Source organism: Trichomycterus rosablanca, chromosome 4, assembly GCF_030014385.1.
Source record: "Trichomycterus rosablanca isolate fTriRos1 chromosome 4, fTriRos1.hap1, whole genome shotgun sequence".
Lineage (NCBI taxonomy): Eukaryota > Metazoa > Chordata > Actinopteri > Siluriformes > Trichomycteridae > Trichomycterus > Trichomycterus rosablanca.
Window position 1 is genome coordinate 2207577 of NC_085991.1, and position 18085 is coordinate 2225661.

The window sequence follows — 18085 nt, forward strand, 5'->3', positions numbered from 1 at the left end:
GTCACTGCAGTGCTGAGAATGATCCACCACCTAAATAATACCTGCTCTGTGGTGGTCCTGTGGGGTCCTGACCATTGTAGAACAGGGTGAAAGCAGGTAAAGCAGGAACTAAAATTGTTGGGCATTAAATCAGCCCTGGTTTTGAAGTTCCAGAGTCTCTCTGTTCAGTGTAAAACCACCTACTGCTTTTATTATGAATACAGATGAACATTAATCATATTTGTTAGGAGTCGGTCTGGTTCCCAGACGGCCACCAGGGGGGGCCGACCCGCGATTCACACAGTTAACCCCAGTGCTCGCACTGAAAGAGGCCGATCAACTCCCTCTGCGCCCACCAGAGGGAGCCAAACCCGTGAGCTTCCGCCGGCTGCCACCAGAGGGCGCACAGCCCGTAGTTCGACCAGGGGGAGAAGAACTACAAATCCCAAGGCACCCTCAGGCAATCAGCAGCGACGAGGAACACCTGGCTGAGTTGGTATTTAAAGCAGCGCTCAGCCAGGTGTCCTCGTCACACCCTTGTTCTTTTGTGCTCTCTTGCACGTTAGGTTAGGGACACAGGTAACGCGAGGCCTCATAGAGGGTTTGCGGTAGGCCCAGGGGCCGAGGTAATAAAAGGAACTCAGGGAAAGATTAGGTTTTGGTGTGACTCCTTTGCACTCTCCTAACTTTACCAGGAGAATTGCGTACTCCGTATCTCTTCCTCTTTCCATTGTTTTGGCTGCCTGGTGAACCAGCAGTGCTCACGAGCTCCACCCCGCGCCTTGGGTTCGAGCTCGCACAGGCTCCTCCTCCGATCAGTACTCTGAGAAGGAGAGGCTCGCCTCACGCATCTTTCTCGCTATCTCTCGCATCTAGCTCCGGACCCGCGGGGTCGGAGCACTCGCGCCGAGCGCTCAAGCGGATCTCGGTGTTGGCTGGCCACGGCGGTGTTCGCTACCAGCACCCATCCCCGCTCCGCCTTGAGTGTCGCGTTGGTAAAGCTTAAGCACCTCTGTTCGCTTACGCGAATATTGACCCACTAGTCTCGAGGGAGACTAAACTTGATATAAACCCGAGTCGCGGAGAACTAACCGGATCGGGTACGATCACAAAAAATAACTATATATATATATATATCTATTACCTTTTTTGTTGTTATCCGCTCGAAGGATTTCCTGGGTTCTTATACCTAGAATAACTCCTTAGTTTGATATCGCTATAGATTCTCATTATTATTAATACAAGTAGAACAAATAAAAGCGATCCTTAGTTTGCCCTTCAATTTGCCCACCGGCGCTAGCAACGTCAGCGGCGCTGTGGCTCGCTCGGTTGCGTCATAGCGTGTGTGTGTCTGAGTTCGCCGGTTCGAATCTCGCTAGCGGGGTTGCCGTGAGCGCGGTGAAAGTAATTTATTGTGCAGTGCACACGAGATCCTTTTGGATCTTTCTTTTGTTTAAACACTTTGGAGGACTGCGATCTACTCGTTGTGTTACGTTTGGGGTTTTATTTATATTTAGATATTTCAGTTGGCTTGGGCTCGCCCGGCCCCTCCTCTTTCATTCGGTGGAGATAGTCACCTTATTTGTGTACTCTAAACCGGCCGCTCTCTCCTCCGGCCGGCGTGCCCGCGATTGAGTCCTCACCTTACATATATCATAACAATATTGGTGTATTTTAAGCAAAACGGGATTAAATAATTGAGGAACGTACCAGCAGCACAGCCTTTCTCATCTGCTCCATTTTCACAGTCCCTCTCGCCGTCGCATCTCCAGGCCAGAGACACACACTTCCCGCCGCAGTCGTACTTGTCCGGAGGGCATGTCTGTTTCACCGCTGTGGAGGACACCATCACAGATGGCGACGATTAAAGCACAACACAAAATCATCTAGAGCTGTGTGAAGCAAAGTGAAGCGAGGAAACAGACTGAAAAGTTCCACTTCACTTCCCTGAAACAGCACTGTGAACTAAAATGCGTTTCTCTCAGAGTTAAAATGAATGAGGACAATTAATTCAGTATGTTTGAAGGTGCAAGTGTCCCATTTCCTTTCAGCCACGGTGATAAAGTCCAGTGTGTACAGCTATACAGAATAACGAATGATTCCTTTCGGCTGCTCCTGTTAGGTGTCGCCACAGTGGATCGTTTGTCTGCATGTGCTCTTCCTGACTCGGCCTTCTATTTATCCAGGTGCAATGATAAATGTCCCCCCACCAATGGCTGGTTCTTGCAATGCCACGCACCTTTAATAGTTGTGGCCCAGCACAGAATTTCAACCCCCGGAACTCAGGCACCACTAACCATCACACCACGTAAGCTCATGTGTAATTACACCGACTTGGCATAACATTATGACCACCTTTTTAATATTGTATTGGTCCCCCTTTTGCTGCCTAAACACCCCCGCAACTGTGATGCTCTGTGTATTCTGTGTATCCACCTTTCTATCAGAACCAGCATGAACTTCTTCAGCAGTTTGAGCTACAGGAGCTCGTCTGTTGGATCGGACCACACGGGCATCGATGAGCATCATGACCCTGTCGCCGGTTTACCACTGTTCCTTCCTTGGACCACTTTTGATAGATACTGACCACTGCAGACCGGGACACACCCCACAAGAGCTGCGGTTTTGGAGATGCTCTGACCCAGTCGTCTAGCCATCACAATTTGGCCCTCGTCAAACTGACTCAGATCCTCATACTCGCCCATTTTTACTGCTTATAACATAAAATCTTCACTTTAGAGATAATCAGTGTTATTCACTTCACCTGTCAGTGCTCATAATGTTATGCCTGATCGGTGTATAACAGAACAATTTTTAAATATAGTATTACTTTTTAATTTAATTTAACTTTTTAAGTGCAATACTTTTTAATAACCTTGCAATATTTGGTTAACTTTCTTTAAAAATACTGTTTATATTTTTGTAATTTTTTACATATTCTTACTTTCTATTTTTCAATATATGTGTACATATGTGTAAACTTTGTATTTTTTATTTTTATATTCTTGAAAGCTTCTGTAACACTGCAAATGTCCCCCGTGGGATAATAAAAGGCTATCTTATCTTATCTTATCTTATCTTATCTTATAAAAAAGCCTACATTAAAGAAAATATACAGCTTAAATGAATAAGTAATAAATAAGGTTTTGAAAGATGTGTGTTGAAAAAACACACCGATCTACATTTGTGACGAACGTTTTGAGTTTAGAGGACCAGCCGTGACCCAGACCAGAATAAAGACAATGAATAAATGAAAGAAATAAGGGGTTTGGAAACATCCAGACTTTGACAGCAAACTCTTTCCTTTGGGGTTTTAAGACAGCAAAAGCAATTGTGTAGCTCCTGACAGACGGCTGCTGTTACCACGTTGGCATTTATCATGAATTCTGACTGGTAGGGCCCCTGGAGGTTTGTCTGAGCTAAACTTCCATTTATTTCATGTTCCTGGTCTCCTCACCCTGCATACATGATGGGATCAAATCCACAGCACATAATGCAAACCATCTATTTTGTAGTTTAGCAGTTTTTAGCAAACTGTACATTTCTAGATGTGACAATAAGCCAGCTTATTACAAACAGGAAAAAGATGAATGTATTTACTGAGCTAAACAATAGCTGAAGAAGAAAATTGAAGGACTGTGAAGGAAGACGAACGTCTGTATGTGTTAGTGAGTCAGTGAGACAGAGAGAGATGGACAGAAAACAATAGCGAACGACCTCTCGGCTGGCGTTCGTCCTCTGTGTGGACAGTGCTGAATGGGAATGGGTACAGAGCAAAGCTTTGCCTTCCTGCCAATAGGAACCGATGATGAATCGGCTGTTTAATTGCACATCACTTAGAATCAGGGCTGATGAGTCTCTAAACACACATGAATCCATCTTATTTATGAGCTTCACTGAAATATCGTAGCTGTCAGGAAGGACGGATGAAAACAAAGGCACACGCTAATAAGTACGAGGTGCCTTTCTTATGAGTGCTGATGATAGTTAATCACAGTCCCACCAGATAAAAAGTACCTCATATTAAACATTAACATTACTTTCGGCATGACAAGCCTAGTGCTTGCTGTACACTGACAACAACTAACTAATTTATTTTGACATCCCTAGTAGCCCTCCACACACTCCCTGTAGATCTGGAAGCCTGTTATGATTACGCCACTTTGTTAAATGACCCCTGATAATCCAGGGTTATTTCATTTCTGACCCGAGATATTTAAAACCCCATTAGTCTTTTATCCTGGTTCAAGTTCAAATTGTTTACAGGATAAACTGTCTGTCGATTTCACGATCTTGTTATTCTTTTGGATTCTTCTATAATGGGCCGCTCGGGTGGCGCAGCGATAAAAACACACGCTGGAACACCAGAGCTGGGATCTCGAATACGTCGTATCGAGTCTCGGCTCTGCCTGCCGGCTGGGCTGAGCGGCCGCATGAACAACGATTGGCCTGTTGTTCAGATAGGGGTGGGACTAAGCCGGACAGGGTCTCTGTCATAGCTAATGCAATTACGACCTCTGCTGGCTGATTGATGGTGCCTGCACAAGGGCTGTGTCGGAGGGGGCGTGGGTTAGCTTTGTTCTCCTCAATCAGAGCGGGGATCGCATTGGTGGAGAAGAAGCGTGACGCAATAGGGCAATTGGACGCGCTAAGGGAGAAAAAATAGCTTTATTCATGTTTAAATGCTTTTCTTTTTATCCTGGTCAGGGATGCAGGCCAGGTTGCAGAGGTACCACCCCGAACAAGACGCCAATTCACTGGGGGCATCAGCCATTCTACCCACCCACCCACCCCCACCCCCTTAAGCAGAGACACAGCCGATCATGTCTGTATGTTTACGCCCAACTGATCGATAGCACTGCCGGAGATTCAAACCCTTGATCCCAGTGACAGTGGGTCAGCGTAATTTACCGCTGCGTCACCCGAGCAGCACCGTTTAAATGATACGGTAGATTAATAAAGAACAAACAGCAGAATGAGCGGATCACTAGAAAAACTAAAAAAAAAGAACAATGTGTGTGTGTGTGTGTGATATCAAAACACGGTAGCCATGGAAACAGAATCATATAATGTACCATTGAAGAAATCTAGTTTCAAACATCATTAATTATTTGGACAGCTCCAGTTGAACTGGATCTGTTTATCAAGAGGACGTCTTTTATGCATTTTAAGTCTTTTCCAGGAGAAACTCGTGCACTTAGAATGTAATAATTATCTTTGGAGAAGCGTTTCTGAGTCTCTGAGGGTTGGTTTAAACTGCGAATCCTGCTGTTTGCATTACACGTGGTGTTCTGACTAAGGGCAAGCATGTAGCTTTACGTCTCGTGTGTATACAATCGCACCAGCTGTTTAATTCTGCAGAAATTTTAATGACCAACGTTATACAGTCCTGCATTTTTCTTGTAAAAAAACTTGTAAATAATCTCTATTGCACAAAATTTGATCGCTGCTATATTGTCTACTTTATTCTATGTTTATATATAATATACCTTTCTATTTTTTACTTAGTCTGTCAGTGTACCGTACTGTACATCCTCATTGTTCATGCTGCTGCTACATTGTTTATTATACATTTAAATATAGTCTTCCTTTTTATTATTTAACTTGATGTATGTATGTTGACACCTGCACCAAAAGAGATTCCTTGTACATCTGGTACTTGGCGAATAATAAAGATTCTGATTCAAAAAAACTGGACACCCCTGGTCACTTGATGCTTTGTTAAAAAAGGTTAACACATCCCCTACAGCCTAGTTTCTCTTAGGCTCATTAGTGCGGTACTGTTTCGGCTGAATCTTCATCTCATTCTTTAACTGTTTCTCTGTTCCACACGGTCAGACATTTTCTGAACGAGTTCAGGAGGGACGTTGAATTATTTATGAGGAGTGCAGATCTGATGTGCAGGTTTAATAAAAGACTGGCTGAGAGGCTCTTTCTAAATTACATTTTATATTTTCTTTTTATTTCAGTCTACATATATGGGCGGCACGGTGGCTCGGTGGGTGGCACTGTCGCCTCACAGCAAGAAGGTCCTGGGTTCGATCCCCAGGTGGGGCGGTCCGGGTCCTTTCTGTGCGGAGTTTGCATGTTCTCCCCGTGTCCGCGTGGGTTTCCTCCCACAATCCAAAAACATGCCACCAGGCTAATTGGAAACACTGAATTGTCCTATAGGTACCTAGACACTAGGATGCACAAACCAGTGCATTGTACCCAAGCCCGGATAAAATAGGGAGGGTCGTGTCAAGAAGGGCGTCCGGCATAAAAATTGTGCCAAATCAATAAAGCGGATCACGATCCGCCGAGAGCCGACGGCGCAACCGAACGGGACAAAGGCAGAGCAAGAAGAAGAAGAAGATTTCAGTCTACACATATACACACACAGCATTTAAACACTCAGGATTCCAAACGTTTATTATTGTTTATGGGTTGTTATTATTGCTATGCAGGACGTGTGATTATCTGCAGCTGATTCATAAACCCTGACGGTATGAAACCCCTGGCTGCTCGGTATCGTTCATTTTCATGCAGACAAATGTGGCGAGAAATAAAGAAATTAAGTCATTTGCTCACTGCAGGTATTCTCTGCCTCGTCTGATCCGTCTGAGCACTCGGGCTCTCCGTCGCAGATCCAACGTCTGGACACGCACTGCCCGTTCTGGCATGCAAACTCCAACTGGGAACAGGTTTTTTTCACTACACACAAAATCACATACAAAGAGGAAAACAGTAAGAATTAGTCATATTTCATAAGCTAAACATTTCATACAGATAAACTTGTGGGTATACAATTACTGAGTGTCACCCATCTGTTGCCCTGCACCCCATTCATCAATCGAAAAGTCCCTCTTAAGACCACCACTGTCCATATGCTATTTGGATGGTGGATCTTTCTCAGCACTGCAATGACACAGACACGGTAATGACACAATAGTTTAGTGTGTGTCGTTCTGGTATAAGTGTAGCAGGTGCAGCAGTGTTGTTGGGATTTTTTTTAAACACCTAAATGTCAATGCTGGAAGTAGTACAGCAATCCAACCAAAAATGCTCAAAGACTAAAGAAGGATAAGACTTAAGGATAGTCTTAAACTGTACACCTATAACCAGTTTGTGTTTTTAATAAAATATGAACAACACTGCTGCACCTGCTGTACTCATACCAACATAATAGTGTCATTAAAGTGCTGAGAACTGTCCACCACTCACAAATCATCCTTTTGGACTGATAAAAGAAGTACAGTGAGGTGAGAGTGTATGTATATAGATTGCTAGAAAAATGCTTCTATTAACTTGCATTTATTATCAAACACCGAGCAGGCATAACATTATGACCATTAACAGGTGAAGTGAATAACACTGATTATCTCTTTATCACGGTTCCTGTTACATTTTATACTCAGAGTTGATGCAGCAGAAAAAATGAGCGAGTGTGAGGATTTGATTGTGATGGCTAGACGACTGGGTCAGAGCATCTCCAAAACTGCAGCTCTTGTGGGGTGTGTCCCGGTCTGCAGTGGTCAGTATCTATCAAAAGTGGTCCAAGGAAGGAACAGTGTTGAACCGGCGACAGGGTCATGGGCGTGTGGAGCGAACGTGTGGAGCGAAGGCTGGTCCGTGTGGTCCGATCCAACAGACGAGCTCCTGTAGCTCGAACTGCTGAAGAAGTTCATGCTGGTTCTGATAGAAAGGTGTCAGAATACACAGAGCATCGCAGTGCATAGGGGGTGCAACACAATATTAGGAGGGTGGTGATAATGTTATGCCTTATCGATGTATAATCAGTGATTAAAGCTGAATCTGTAAACACTGCTTTTTAGAAAGTCTGTAAGTCAGTTCTGCTTTTCATGCTTTAAATTCCACCACGTTGGATTGTACCATATCACAAACTCATCAGTTCATCATTACCCATCAAATACTACCCACATTTCCCTCCTTCCAAAACCATAAACCTGAAAGTCAAGCCGTTAGTCTTAGCGCTGGTGAATAAAGCAGCTGATCCTGATCCAAATGTAATGTAATTAAAATAAATCATTTCCATCATCTTTTATTGCACTTCTGACATGCTCAAGTTTATGAAAAAGTAAAGAAAGACTGTAAAACTGCTTATGAAAAAAGGTCTTGAGAATCACCCGATGATATCTGATTTTGCCAACCTGTGCCATCTGGTTGGGAGGCACAGTTTATTGTCACATGTCACTTTACTATTTAATAATTTAATAATTTAATTACTACTCAATTTTTACACTAGCAATATACCTCATGCATCATTACAGTTACCAGTTATTCATTTTATGTAAATTACAAGAAAGACTCGGTTCTAGTTTTTTTCTGTTCGCTTTTGTTTTGTACTGTTAATTATTTGTTGTATTATGCTACTGGGGCTTTAATTTCCTTCGGGATCAATAAATTATCTATCTATCTATCTATCTATCTATCTATCTATCTATCTATCTATCTATCTATCTATCTATCTATCTATCTATCTATCTATCTATCTATCTATCTATCTATCTATCTATCTATCTATCTATCTATCTATCTATCTATCTATCTATCTATCTATCTATTAGAGCAGGATTAAATTTATCCAGACGTAACTGTAGACACAGGCACATGAAAAAAAGAATGATTGGGGTGAAGTTAAACATTGAGCAGAGGAAAGAAATGAGAAGTAAATGTCAAGCAGCCACCTGAGAAAAACGCCAGTGGTTCCGCAGATGCTTTGATGGTTTAACAGTGAACACAAACACTCGATAATAAACCAGTCTGTACCAGTTTGTAGAGATGCACCAAACCAACTTCAATTTCTCCCCTTCTAATATCAAAACTGAGACCTGATCCTAACACCTGAGCATCGATACCAATGTTACCTCTATTAACTTTTTACTCCGTAATACATTCACAGAGCTTTGGCTACCCCCGACCCTGTGACATAGCCAATCATGGAGCCTAGCTCTCTCTGTGTGGGACCCCAAGACTGGCAGGTGATAAGAAGTGGCCTCAGAATGGCCCTACGATTATTTTTAAAGCTCCTTGTTTATGGATTAAATCTAAAAGAACAGTTGTATGGTGTTGAAGAAATTCGTCAACCATCTGCCTCCAGTTACTGGAAATCCTTCGGACCCAACCGCCCACACACAGCAGCCGGCTGTCTGCCTCACGCTGCCTGTCTGCCCAGATGCAGTCAGCAAAATTATACACAGACCAGGCATAACATTATGAGCACTGACAGGTGAAGTGAATAACACTGATTATCTCTTCATCGCGGCACCTGTTAGTGGGGGGGGGGGATATATTAGGCAGCAGGTGAACATTTTATCCTCAAAGTCGATGTTAGAAGCAGGAAAAATGGGCGAGCGTGAGGATCTGAGGGCCAGATTGTGATGGCTAGACGACTGGGTCAGAGCATCTCCAAAACTGCAGCTCTTGTGGGGTGTGTCCCGGTCTGCAGTGGTCAGTATCTATCAAAACTGCTCATGGACCGTGTGGTCCGATCCAACAGACGAGCTCCTGTAGCTCAGATTGCTGAAGGAGTTCATGCTGGTTCTGATAGAAAGGTGGATATACAGAATACACAGAGCATCGCAGTTGCTGGGCTGTTTTGACAGCAAAAGGGGGACCAACACAATATTAGGAAGGTGGTCATAATGTTATGCCTGATAATTTATCACTAGTGCATGACTCGTAAACACAAATTTAAAAAAATAAACAAATAAATACTAAATAAAAGTCTTTGAATCCTATTTAGTTTTGTGTAACGAAATTCTACATGGAAACGACATTTATACTGACATCAAATAAAAGCGCCATCATTTGCTTTCCCTCCACACACACACACACACACACACACACACAATAAGCTCAGAAAAGCATCGTGGAATTCTGATGCACAGCTTCAAAGCTGAGAACTATACAAATGAAAGAACGTTCCCGTTTCCATCCTCAAAATGCATTGGAGCTGCATTGGAGCTGATCTTGTCTTCGTCTCTGTGGAAATCTCTGACACAGCCTTCGAATTACTCGACTATCCTTTGCCATCCTTAGAGCACTAATAAATCCCTCTTCCATTAAACGGGAGGAAAGTGCTGCCCGTCTCTACATCTCAACTTAAATGAGTCCTCAAGATCATGCGAAGAGCTACAGCCTTGCAAATGACTCTGCCTACAATACTGTATGAAAGCAAGACACGTAATCCTAGATCCTAGGATGTGAATCATATTTCTGCTGATTACAGATAATGAATATATTTCACTGTCAACCCAAAGGTACGTCAGATTTAAACAATGCTAGTGTACGGTAGCGCTACTGGCCTCGTCAGACACTGAACAGACACAGCTGGCTAAGACAAAAGCTCAGGGTTTTTTATTGCTGATGAAGTAGTGACTCCTGCTGTCTGGTGAATGTAAACTAACAAGTAGGTGGTACACATGGGGTATGCGGGAAGTAGCATACAACTGTATGTGTCTGCAAGGGTGGGTGTTTGCCTGTGGCTATCCTCAGCAGGGAAATTGTAGGGGAGCTTGGAAATGCCAAAACTAGAGATGTACCGATCAGGGTTTTTGGCACCGATTTCGATCTCCGATCTCCTTTCAGGGCGATCGGCCGATAGCCGATTCCGATCGGGGTTGCAACATGCCCACACACACACACACACACGCAGGTTTAATGTTATCCAGTTCAGTCTGAAAAAAAAACTTAAAAAGAGCCTCACAGTGAAGATAAACCGGAGACAAACGCAACAGCGCGCGTGTGTGTGTTTGTGCCTTTAAGAGATGATCTGTTTAGTGTCGCTAAGTGATTCATGAGTCGATTCGTTTTCATGCGATGCGTAAGTTCTTCTTCTCGGTTATCTCTCCGTGTTTACTGTTATTAATTACATGTCGTGGTTTTAAATAAACACCAGATACTTCAGAACAGTTTGTGTGACTCTTTTACATTAAAAAGCTTCATTTAAAAGCTTAATTAAACTGCTATTACCACAGATCTGTAACCGAGTCAGACTCGTTCCGTCTAAAAGTTTTCTGATGATCCTAAAAGTTCAGCAGATGATCCTGAACTAACGAATTTGGTAATGAATAAACTTTTGCCTCTGATTGGCTCTGTAACGTTTTCTGTTCTCATCTACGTACATCACAAGCAAGAACCGCTTACGATTTACCAAAGTGAACCAGGAGTTTATATAACGTGCTGATAGAATCGACTCAGATGTGACCGGGTTGAATTATCTTTTTAAAGTAAATATTTCAATCAGCAAAATTGCATCGTATGTATGATGCACAACGTTAATGATGTTATTTTAGGTCATGAAGAGCTTTCACGATGGTTTCTGTACGATTGTTGACGAATTTTGATGTGATGGTTGGTGCTTCGTAGCTCAAAGTCTGGATCAATCCACTGAGCTGTTAACTTAACGTGATCTTTTATATATCACACGATCGGATCGGCTACTTTTAGGAAATATCGGCCGATCGCCGATAGCATATTTTGATTAAAAATCGGCCGATACCGATTCATAGCCGATCGATCGTCCCATCTCTAGCCAAAACAATATGTTTTTCCCTCAATTTTCTCCTCTAATCTAGTCGTGTCCAATTACCCTGATTGCATCCTCCACTGATTCAACCCTCCACCGCTCAACTGACACACGCCCCCTCCAACATGTGCTCAATACAGACCTGCACGAGTCGAGTTCATATATACCGATCAGCACTGTGCACGGAGAGCCACACCCTGATCAGCACGATTCCTCAGCCCTGTGCAGGTGCCATCAATCAGCCAGCAGGGGTTGTAATTGCACCAGTTATGAGGACCCATGATCCGACTTGCCCCTAACCCTGTGAACGACAGCCAATCGTTGGCAGAGCTGAGATTCGATACGATGTATTCGAAAACCCAGCCCTGGTGTGCTAGCACGTTTTACCGCTGCGCCACCTGAGCGGCGAAACAAAATATGTTTCCATTTTTAAAAAAATTTAATTAAACTAATGCTTTATGCTGGAAAATATTTGTAACTCTATTTAGTTTTGTGTAACGACATTTATACTGACATCAAATAAAAGCGCCATCATTTGCTTTCCCTCCACACACACACACACCCAATACGCTCAGAAAAGCATCGTGGAATTCTGATGCACAGCTTCAAAGCTGAGAACTACACAAATGAAAGTTATGACAGTTATAAATTAAACTATTGCTTTATGCTTGTAAATATTTGTACACTTTTTGATCTAAATTATCATTCATTATTGTCAATTATTTGCTGCAGCCCCACCCTCATATACAAACTAACCTTATGAGCATCACCACGTATGTACAGCACATACATGTTCACTTGTGGAAATGTGTGTATTAACTTGCAAGGGGGTATACAGGGGTACTGTTAAAACTGTAAGCACCACTGATCTCTGTTTAAAATTCTACAATAAATGAGTACACGGCTTACACTGGAACATGCACACGGTTCGGCTGAACTAAAATGACCTGGTAAGTCCGTAAACGGAGGCGATCGATATCTGTCTGACTGCCAGCGAGAGCTCTACTCATTAGGTGAGAAACAAATGCTTTCTTTCTTTCTTGCTTCATCTTACTCTTATTGCATTTGTATTTTCAGAAAAGAAAAATGAGTGAGTACTGTTTACATGAGGAGAGAGGTTTTATATTCTGGTCTCTGTAAGAAGAGATTAAAGTGTGTAGTTTCACTTCCAGATTCTTCTCATTGCGTACAGAAGAAATGAAGCGTATGTACGGAAGCCTTTAGTTTAGCTCTTAACTCGTCAAGATACACAAAGAGAACAAACGACTTTGCGACTGTGCTTAAAATAAAAGGTCAGCAGATGCCACGTCTACTCAGCTCTGCCAGGTTGAACATGATTGCTTCGAAGTGAAAAACAAACACTTAATACAAATGTCACAACCCGGGAAAAAAACCTAAACCTTTAAACCTTCACACTGAAACAGAGCGTTGTGTTTTAAATGATCATGTGCCTGTCCATTCTGGGTCATCTATCACACCTAGGGGCATTCAGAGTAGCCACCTGTCAGGTGGGTTGGCAAAGAGTCTGGTACAAGCAGAGAACCTGAGGGCGAATCATTAATTGAACCCGTAATCCTGGAGGTGTCCCTGCTTTCCATCAGGGTGATACAACGACCAGGCATTACATTATGACCACTGTCAGGTGAAGTGAATAACACTGATTATCTCTTCATCACGGCACCTGTTAGTGGTGTGGGGGGGGGGGGGGGGGGGGGGGGATATTAGGCAGCAAGTGAACATTTTATCCTCAAAGTTGATGTTAGAAGCAGGAAAAATGGGCGAGCGTGAGGATCTGAGGGCCAAATTGTGATGGCTAGACGACTGGGTCAGAGCATCTCCAAAACCGCAGCTCTTGTGGGGTGTGTCCCGGTCTGCAATTTACAGTATCTATTAAAAGTGGTCCAAGAAAGGAACAGTGGTGAACCGGCGACAGGGTCATGGGCGGCCAAGGATCATTGATGCACGTGTGGTCCGATCCAACAGACGAGCTCCTGTAGCTCAGATTAGTGAAGAAGTTCATGCTGGTTCTGATAGAAAGGTGTCAGAATACACAGAGCATCGCAGTTGCAAAAGGGGGACCAACACAATATTAGGAAGGTGGTCATAATGTTATGCACATTTGCAACTTGCAAAAATTATAAGTCTATAAAAGATGATTTCTTTTTTAGGGTTTTAGGTGGGACCATAACTGACATTCAGTGGCTTGTCCTGGAACATTAACCCAGATATGAAGACGCTCTGAGGGGTTTGGACTGCGGCCAGAGCTGTTCTGAGTACAGCTTGACCATATGAATGAATCATTTCTAAATACACTGTCTTTATTCACTAAAGACACTAAAGGCAGGATTTCCCACCTGAGCCCTGCTCATGTGTTTCTCATCTCTTTATTGAAGTTGCATTAATTACCCCCTCTCTGAGAGGTCGGTTTTTAAGTGCTCTGACCTTCCTCATTCTCCTGATACATGCACAAAAGATGATCAAGCACTTTTTAGTGAACAGGCCACTGTGTTTCTAGCAAGGAGAGCAAATCAGCCCATGAGTCAAGCAATTGTGCTTTACTGCGGTGATCCTTGTATGGCTTGTATTCACAGCAACATTAAGTACAAGCGTACAACCACGTTCTGCTCTGAATACACAGAGAATCCTGGCAGAAAACTGACCTGGACTAGTTGACGTAAAAAAGAGATTTCCACTAATTTGTTTGATTTTGCCACAAATAAATGTAGGCCACATGAAAAAAGAGACAATTGAGCTTAAATGACACTGGTACATCTGAGGCCAACACGCAGAATTGCACTTGCAACAGCAAGCGAACGATTCCATCTGATAATTAGGCTGTTACCCAGAGGGCGCCATCAAAATTAGAACAATGAGCAACATAAACCGAATTGCTTTTACGAGGGTTAATGCACAAGCAAAACACTCTCCACACATCACAGTGCAAACTGAAGCAAATGTGCACACAGACAATCAAACTCCGAAATGCCAGGGTTTAAAAAAGCTCAATGACTATCTCCGCAACTACAGAGTTAAATGAGAACGTAGCGAATGCCAAACCCATTACATTAACATTCAATACAGTAAAACCTCATTCGACTTGATTTAACACATTATTCACATTTATTTTAGGATTCAAACGTGTTTAGCTGCACCGACGACAGGCATTCAATTCATTCAGGATTTTCTGGCATCAAACACAAAAGAAATGTATGACTGCATCCTTTGAGAGGGATTCATGTAATGCTACTAAAAACAAAGATGGATTAGCGTCCTGTTCTGGTGTGCTAATGCATTATGCACAGTGATTCCGGGGAAAACCGGACACGCTGCGAACCTGACCAGGGTAAAGCAGTAAAAACAGTTAGTATCGGTGGTTTTAACAGGTTATTGTCTGGTAGACAAAATGTGGCGCAGTGGAAGCTTGGCGGCTGAGATACTAGGCTAGTAATCAGACGGTCGCTGGTTCAAGCCCCTCATCTGCAAGGTGAATTAAATGTCGACTCTTCTTCTTCTTGTTCCTCAGCCTTTGTCCCGTTTTTCGGTTACGGGGTCGGCATTTCCGGCTTCTTCCCGTTAGGGGTCGCCGGCGGGATCTGGCACAGTTTTTACGCCGGATGCCCTTCCTGACACGACCCTCCCTATTCATCCGGGCTTGGGACCGGCTCTACAATGCACTGGTTTGTGCATCTAGCGGCCGGGCACCTATAGGACAATTCAGTGTTTCCGATTAGCCTGGTGGCATGTTTTTGGACTGTGGGAGGAAACCGGAGCACCCGGAGGAAACCCACGCGGACATGAGGATCCCCACCTGGGGATCGAACCCAGGACCTTCTTGCTGTGAGGCGACAGTGCTACCCACTTAGCCACCGTGCCGCCCGTGAATTAAATGTCTACTAAATGCCACAAATATAAAAGTTAATGATTGATCTTTGCATGAACAGTGAAAAGGCATCGACTGGCTTCTTAATGGAGTTTGTATGTTCTCCCCGTGTCTGTGTGGGTTTCCTCCGGGAGCTCCGGTTTCCTCTCACAGTCCAAAAACATGCACTCAAGTTGATTGGAGACACTGAATTGCCCTGTAGGAGAATGTGTGTGTGTGTGTCTGCCCTGCGATGGACTGGCGCCCCGTCCCGGGTGTTACTGTGTGCCTTGCGCCCATTGAAGAGCTGGGATAGGCTCCAGCACCCCCCCACCCCGCGACCCTATCTGGATAAGCGGTTAAGACAGTGAGTGAGTGAGTGGCTTCTCAATATCAGTGACTGACAGCAGTCTGTATGTATGAAGGACTAGAAAAGAATAAACATGTGCACCTATAACAGATGAGCTAAATTCTCCAGGTAAAAGCTAATAAACTACGATTTTATTCTCATTTCATTTAATTAACTGGTATGAGCTCGTGAGCCACTAATTAAATAGCCCTGTTTCAAGGGTACAATCACTGCAGCAAACAGAAATGCTGATTTCACCAACAGTTAGCTGCTAAAATACAGCCAGCGTTCAGCCGTGGTCAGAAGGCTTCCTGCTGAGTTGTTGTTTGTGTAGCTCTGTGTGCAGATGTTTTACCATTCCATTATACACCGACCAGGCATAACAGGTGAATAACACTGACTATCTCTTCATCACGGCACCTGTTAGTTGGGGGGGGGGGGGGGGGGGGGGGTATATTAGGCAGCAAGTGAACATTTTATCCTCAAAGTTAATGTTAGAAGCAGGAAAAATGGGCGAGCGTGAGGAAGGCTGGTCCGTGTGGTCTAATCCAACACACGAGCTCCTGTAGCTCAAACTGCTGAAGAAGTTCATGCTGGTTCTGATAGAAAGGTGTCAGAATACACAGAGCATCGCAGTTGCTGGGCTGTTTTGACAGCAAAAAGGGGGACCAACACAATATTACGTCATAATGTTATGCCTGATCGGTAAATTTTAACATACACTATATGGTCAAAAGTTTGTGGATACCTTACCATTACCTTGCTGAGTATCACACTCCTCAACCATAGGCATTAATATGTATTTTTCCCTACGTCTTTGCAGCATTTTGTTTCTGTAGGAATTTGTGCCCAGCATGTGTGAGGTCAGGCACTTACTGCAGTCCTCTTCGTCGCTGTTGTCGGAGCAGTCATCATCATCGTCGCATCTCCATATGGACGGGATGCACCTCTCATTCTTGCACTTAAACTGTCCGTCCTCGCACTCTGTTTCGGACCCTGTATGTGAAATGAAAATGAAAATATAACTATAAAGAACTATAAATGAACTAACTGTAAAGAATATAAGTAGCCACAACAAGGCCATTTTGCGATTGACAGCGATGTGCTAGATTTTCCTGAAGCCCTGTTTACGCTTTTATTTCTGGCATGTATTTTATTCTCTGTAAAACTGTTTGCGAAACATTCTCACTTCGAATGCGAGGCAAGTTCTCGTTGCCTTCTTCTTCTGATCGCTCACTGATGAGAGTTTGCACCTTGTCAGCTAAAGCAGTTCTTAAGGTTTTCATTTTTTCTGGTGTAGAACACTTACCACTTGTCACACTTGTCAAGTCAAAATTTATTGCAGCTGGGTTTTAAACTCCCTGTATTGTTTCACTCTAGTGGCAATCCTGTGACAATTGCACTCTTTTTTTTTTACTTTACCTTTCAAAGTTAACGTACTAGACTAGTATTCAGAAGGTCACTGGTTTAGCCCCCCCCCCTTCCTGTGGTAGGGCAGTGGTAGCCTAGTTCAGTGGTCCCCAACTACCAGGTCGCGGACCGTGAGTCATTTATTACCGGGCCACGCAGAAAGTATAAATAATTAGAGATCGCTACATCAGCATACGAACACTTCGGGTTACGAACAATCTTTTTCAACTTATCGTACGAACAAATTTCGGATTACGAACCGAAATTCGTGAAACACATGACGTCACGAACAAGTTAACTCCGACCGTCTCTCTCCCTATATATATATATATATATATATATATACAGCAAGCAAACATGTATATATACAGTGGACGGTGTTTTTTCTGTGTTTTCTTTATATTTTGTAAAGTTCAATATTACAATGGCCTCAAATAAGGTGCAGAGGAAGCGCAGTGCTGAGAAAATGAAAAAATCTATTACTATTCTTTGTTGTATAATTACTCCTGCCAGTAGGTGTCACTGTGTATCAGACAGAGGGGACAGTGAGTGAGAGAGAAGAAGGAATTCGGCTCAGTAAAGTATTCTTTCTTTTGTGCAATTACACCTACAAGATACAACGCTATTTAAATAAAGAAGGAAATAATAAGAGAAATATGAGAGTTATTGTTGTTTCTGGTAGATACATTTTATAAAAAAGAAGAAAAATGTATTATGGTGTATGATACAGCACACGTACATTTACATTTTCAGCATTTAGCAGACGCTTTTATCTAAAGCGACTTACACAATGAGCTGAACACTTGCAATTGAGGGTTAAGGGCCTTGCTCAGGGACCCAACAGTGGCAACTTGGTGGTGGCGGGGCTTGAACCGGCAACCTTCTGTTTACTAGTCCAGTACCTTAACCATGTGATGTGTGTTTTTTTATGTACAGTACTACTGTGTATTATTGTTTA

At 43.2% G+C, this 18085-nt stretch overlaps 1 protein-coding gene across 1 annotated transcript in view; it reads right to left on the reverse strand.

Moving 5' to 3' along the window:
• LOC134312108 (low-density lipoprotein receptor-related protein 8-like) overlaps positions 1-18085 on the reverse strand; it is a 43601-nt gene that overhangs the window by 24059 nt on the left and 1457 nt on the right. The window contains exons 2-4 of the mRNA XM_062993790.1: positions 16594-16713; positions 6550-6672; positions 1690-1812 (exon numbers count right to left, since the gene is read on the reverse strand). Of these exons, the coding sequence (XP_062849860.1) occupies positions 1690-1812; positions 6550-6672; positions 16594-16713 (366 nt within the window). The remainder of the gene's footprint in view (positions 1-1689; positions 1813-6549; positions 6673-16593; positions 16714-18085) is intronic.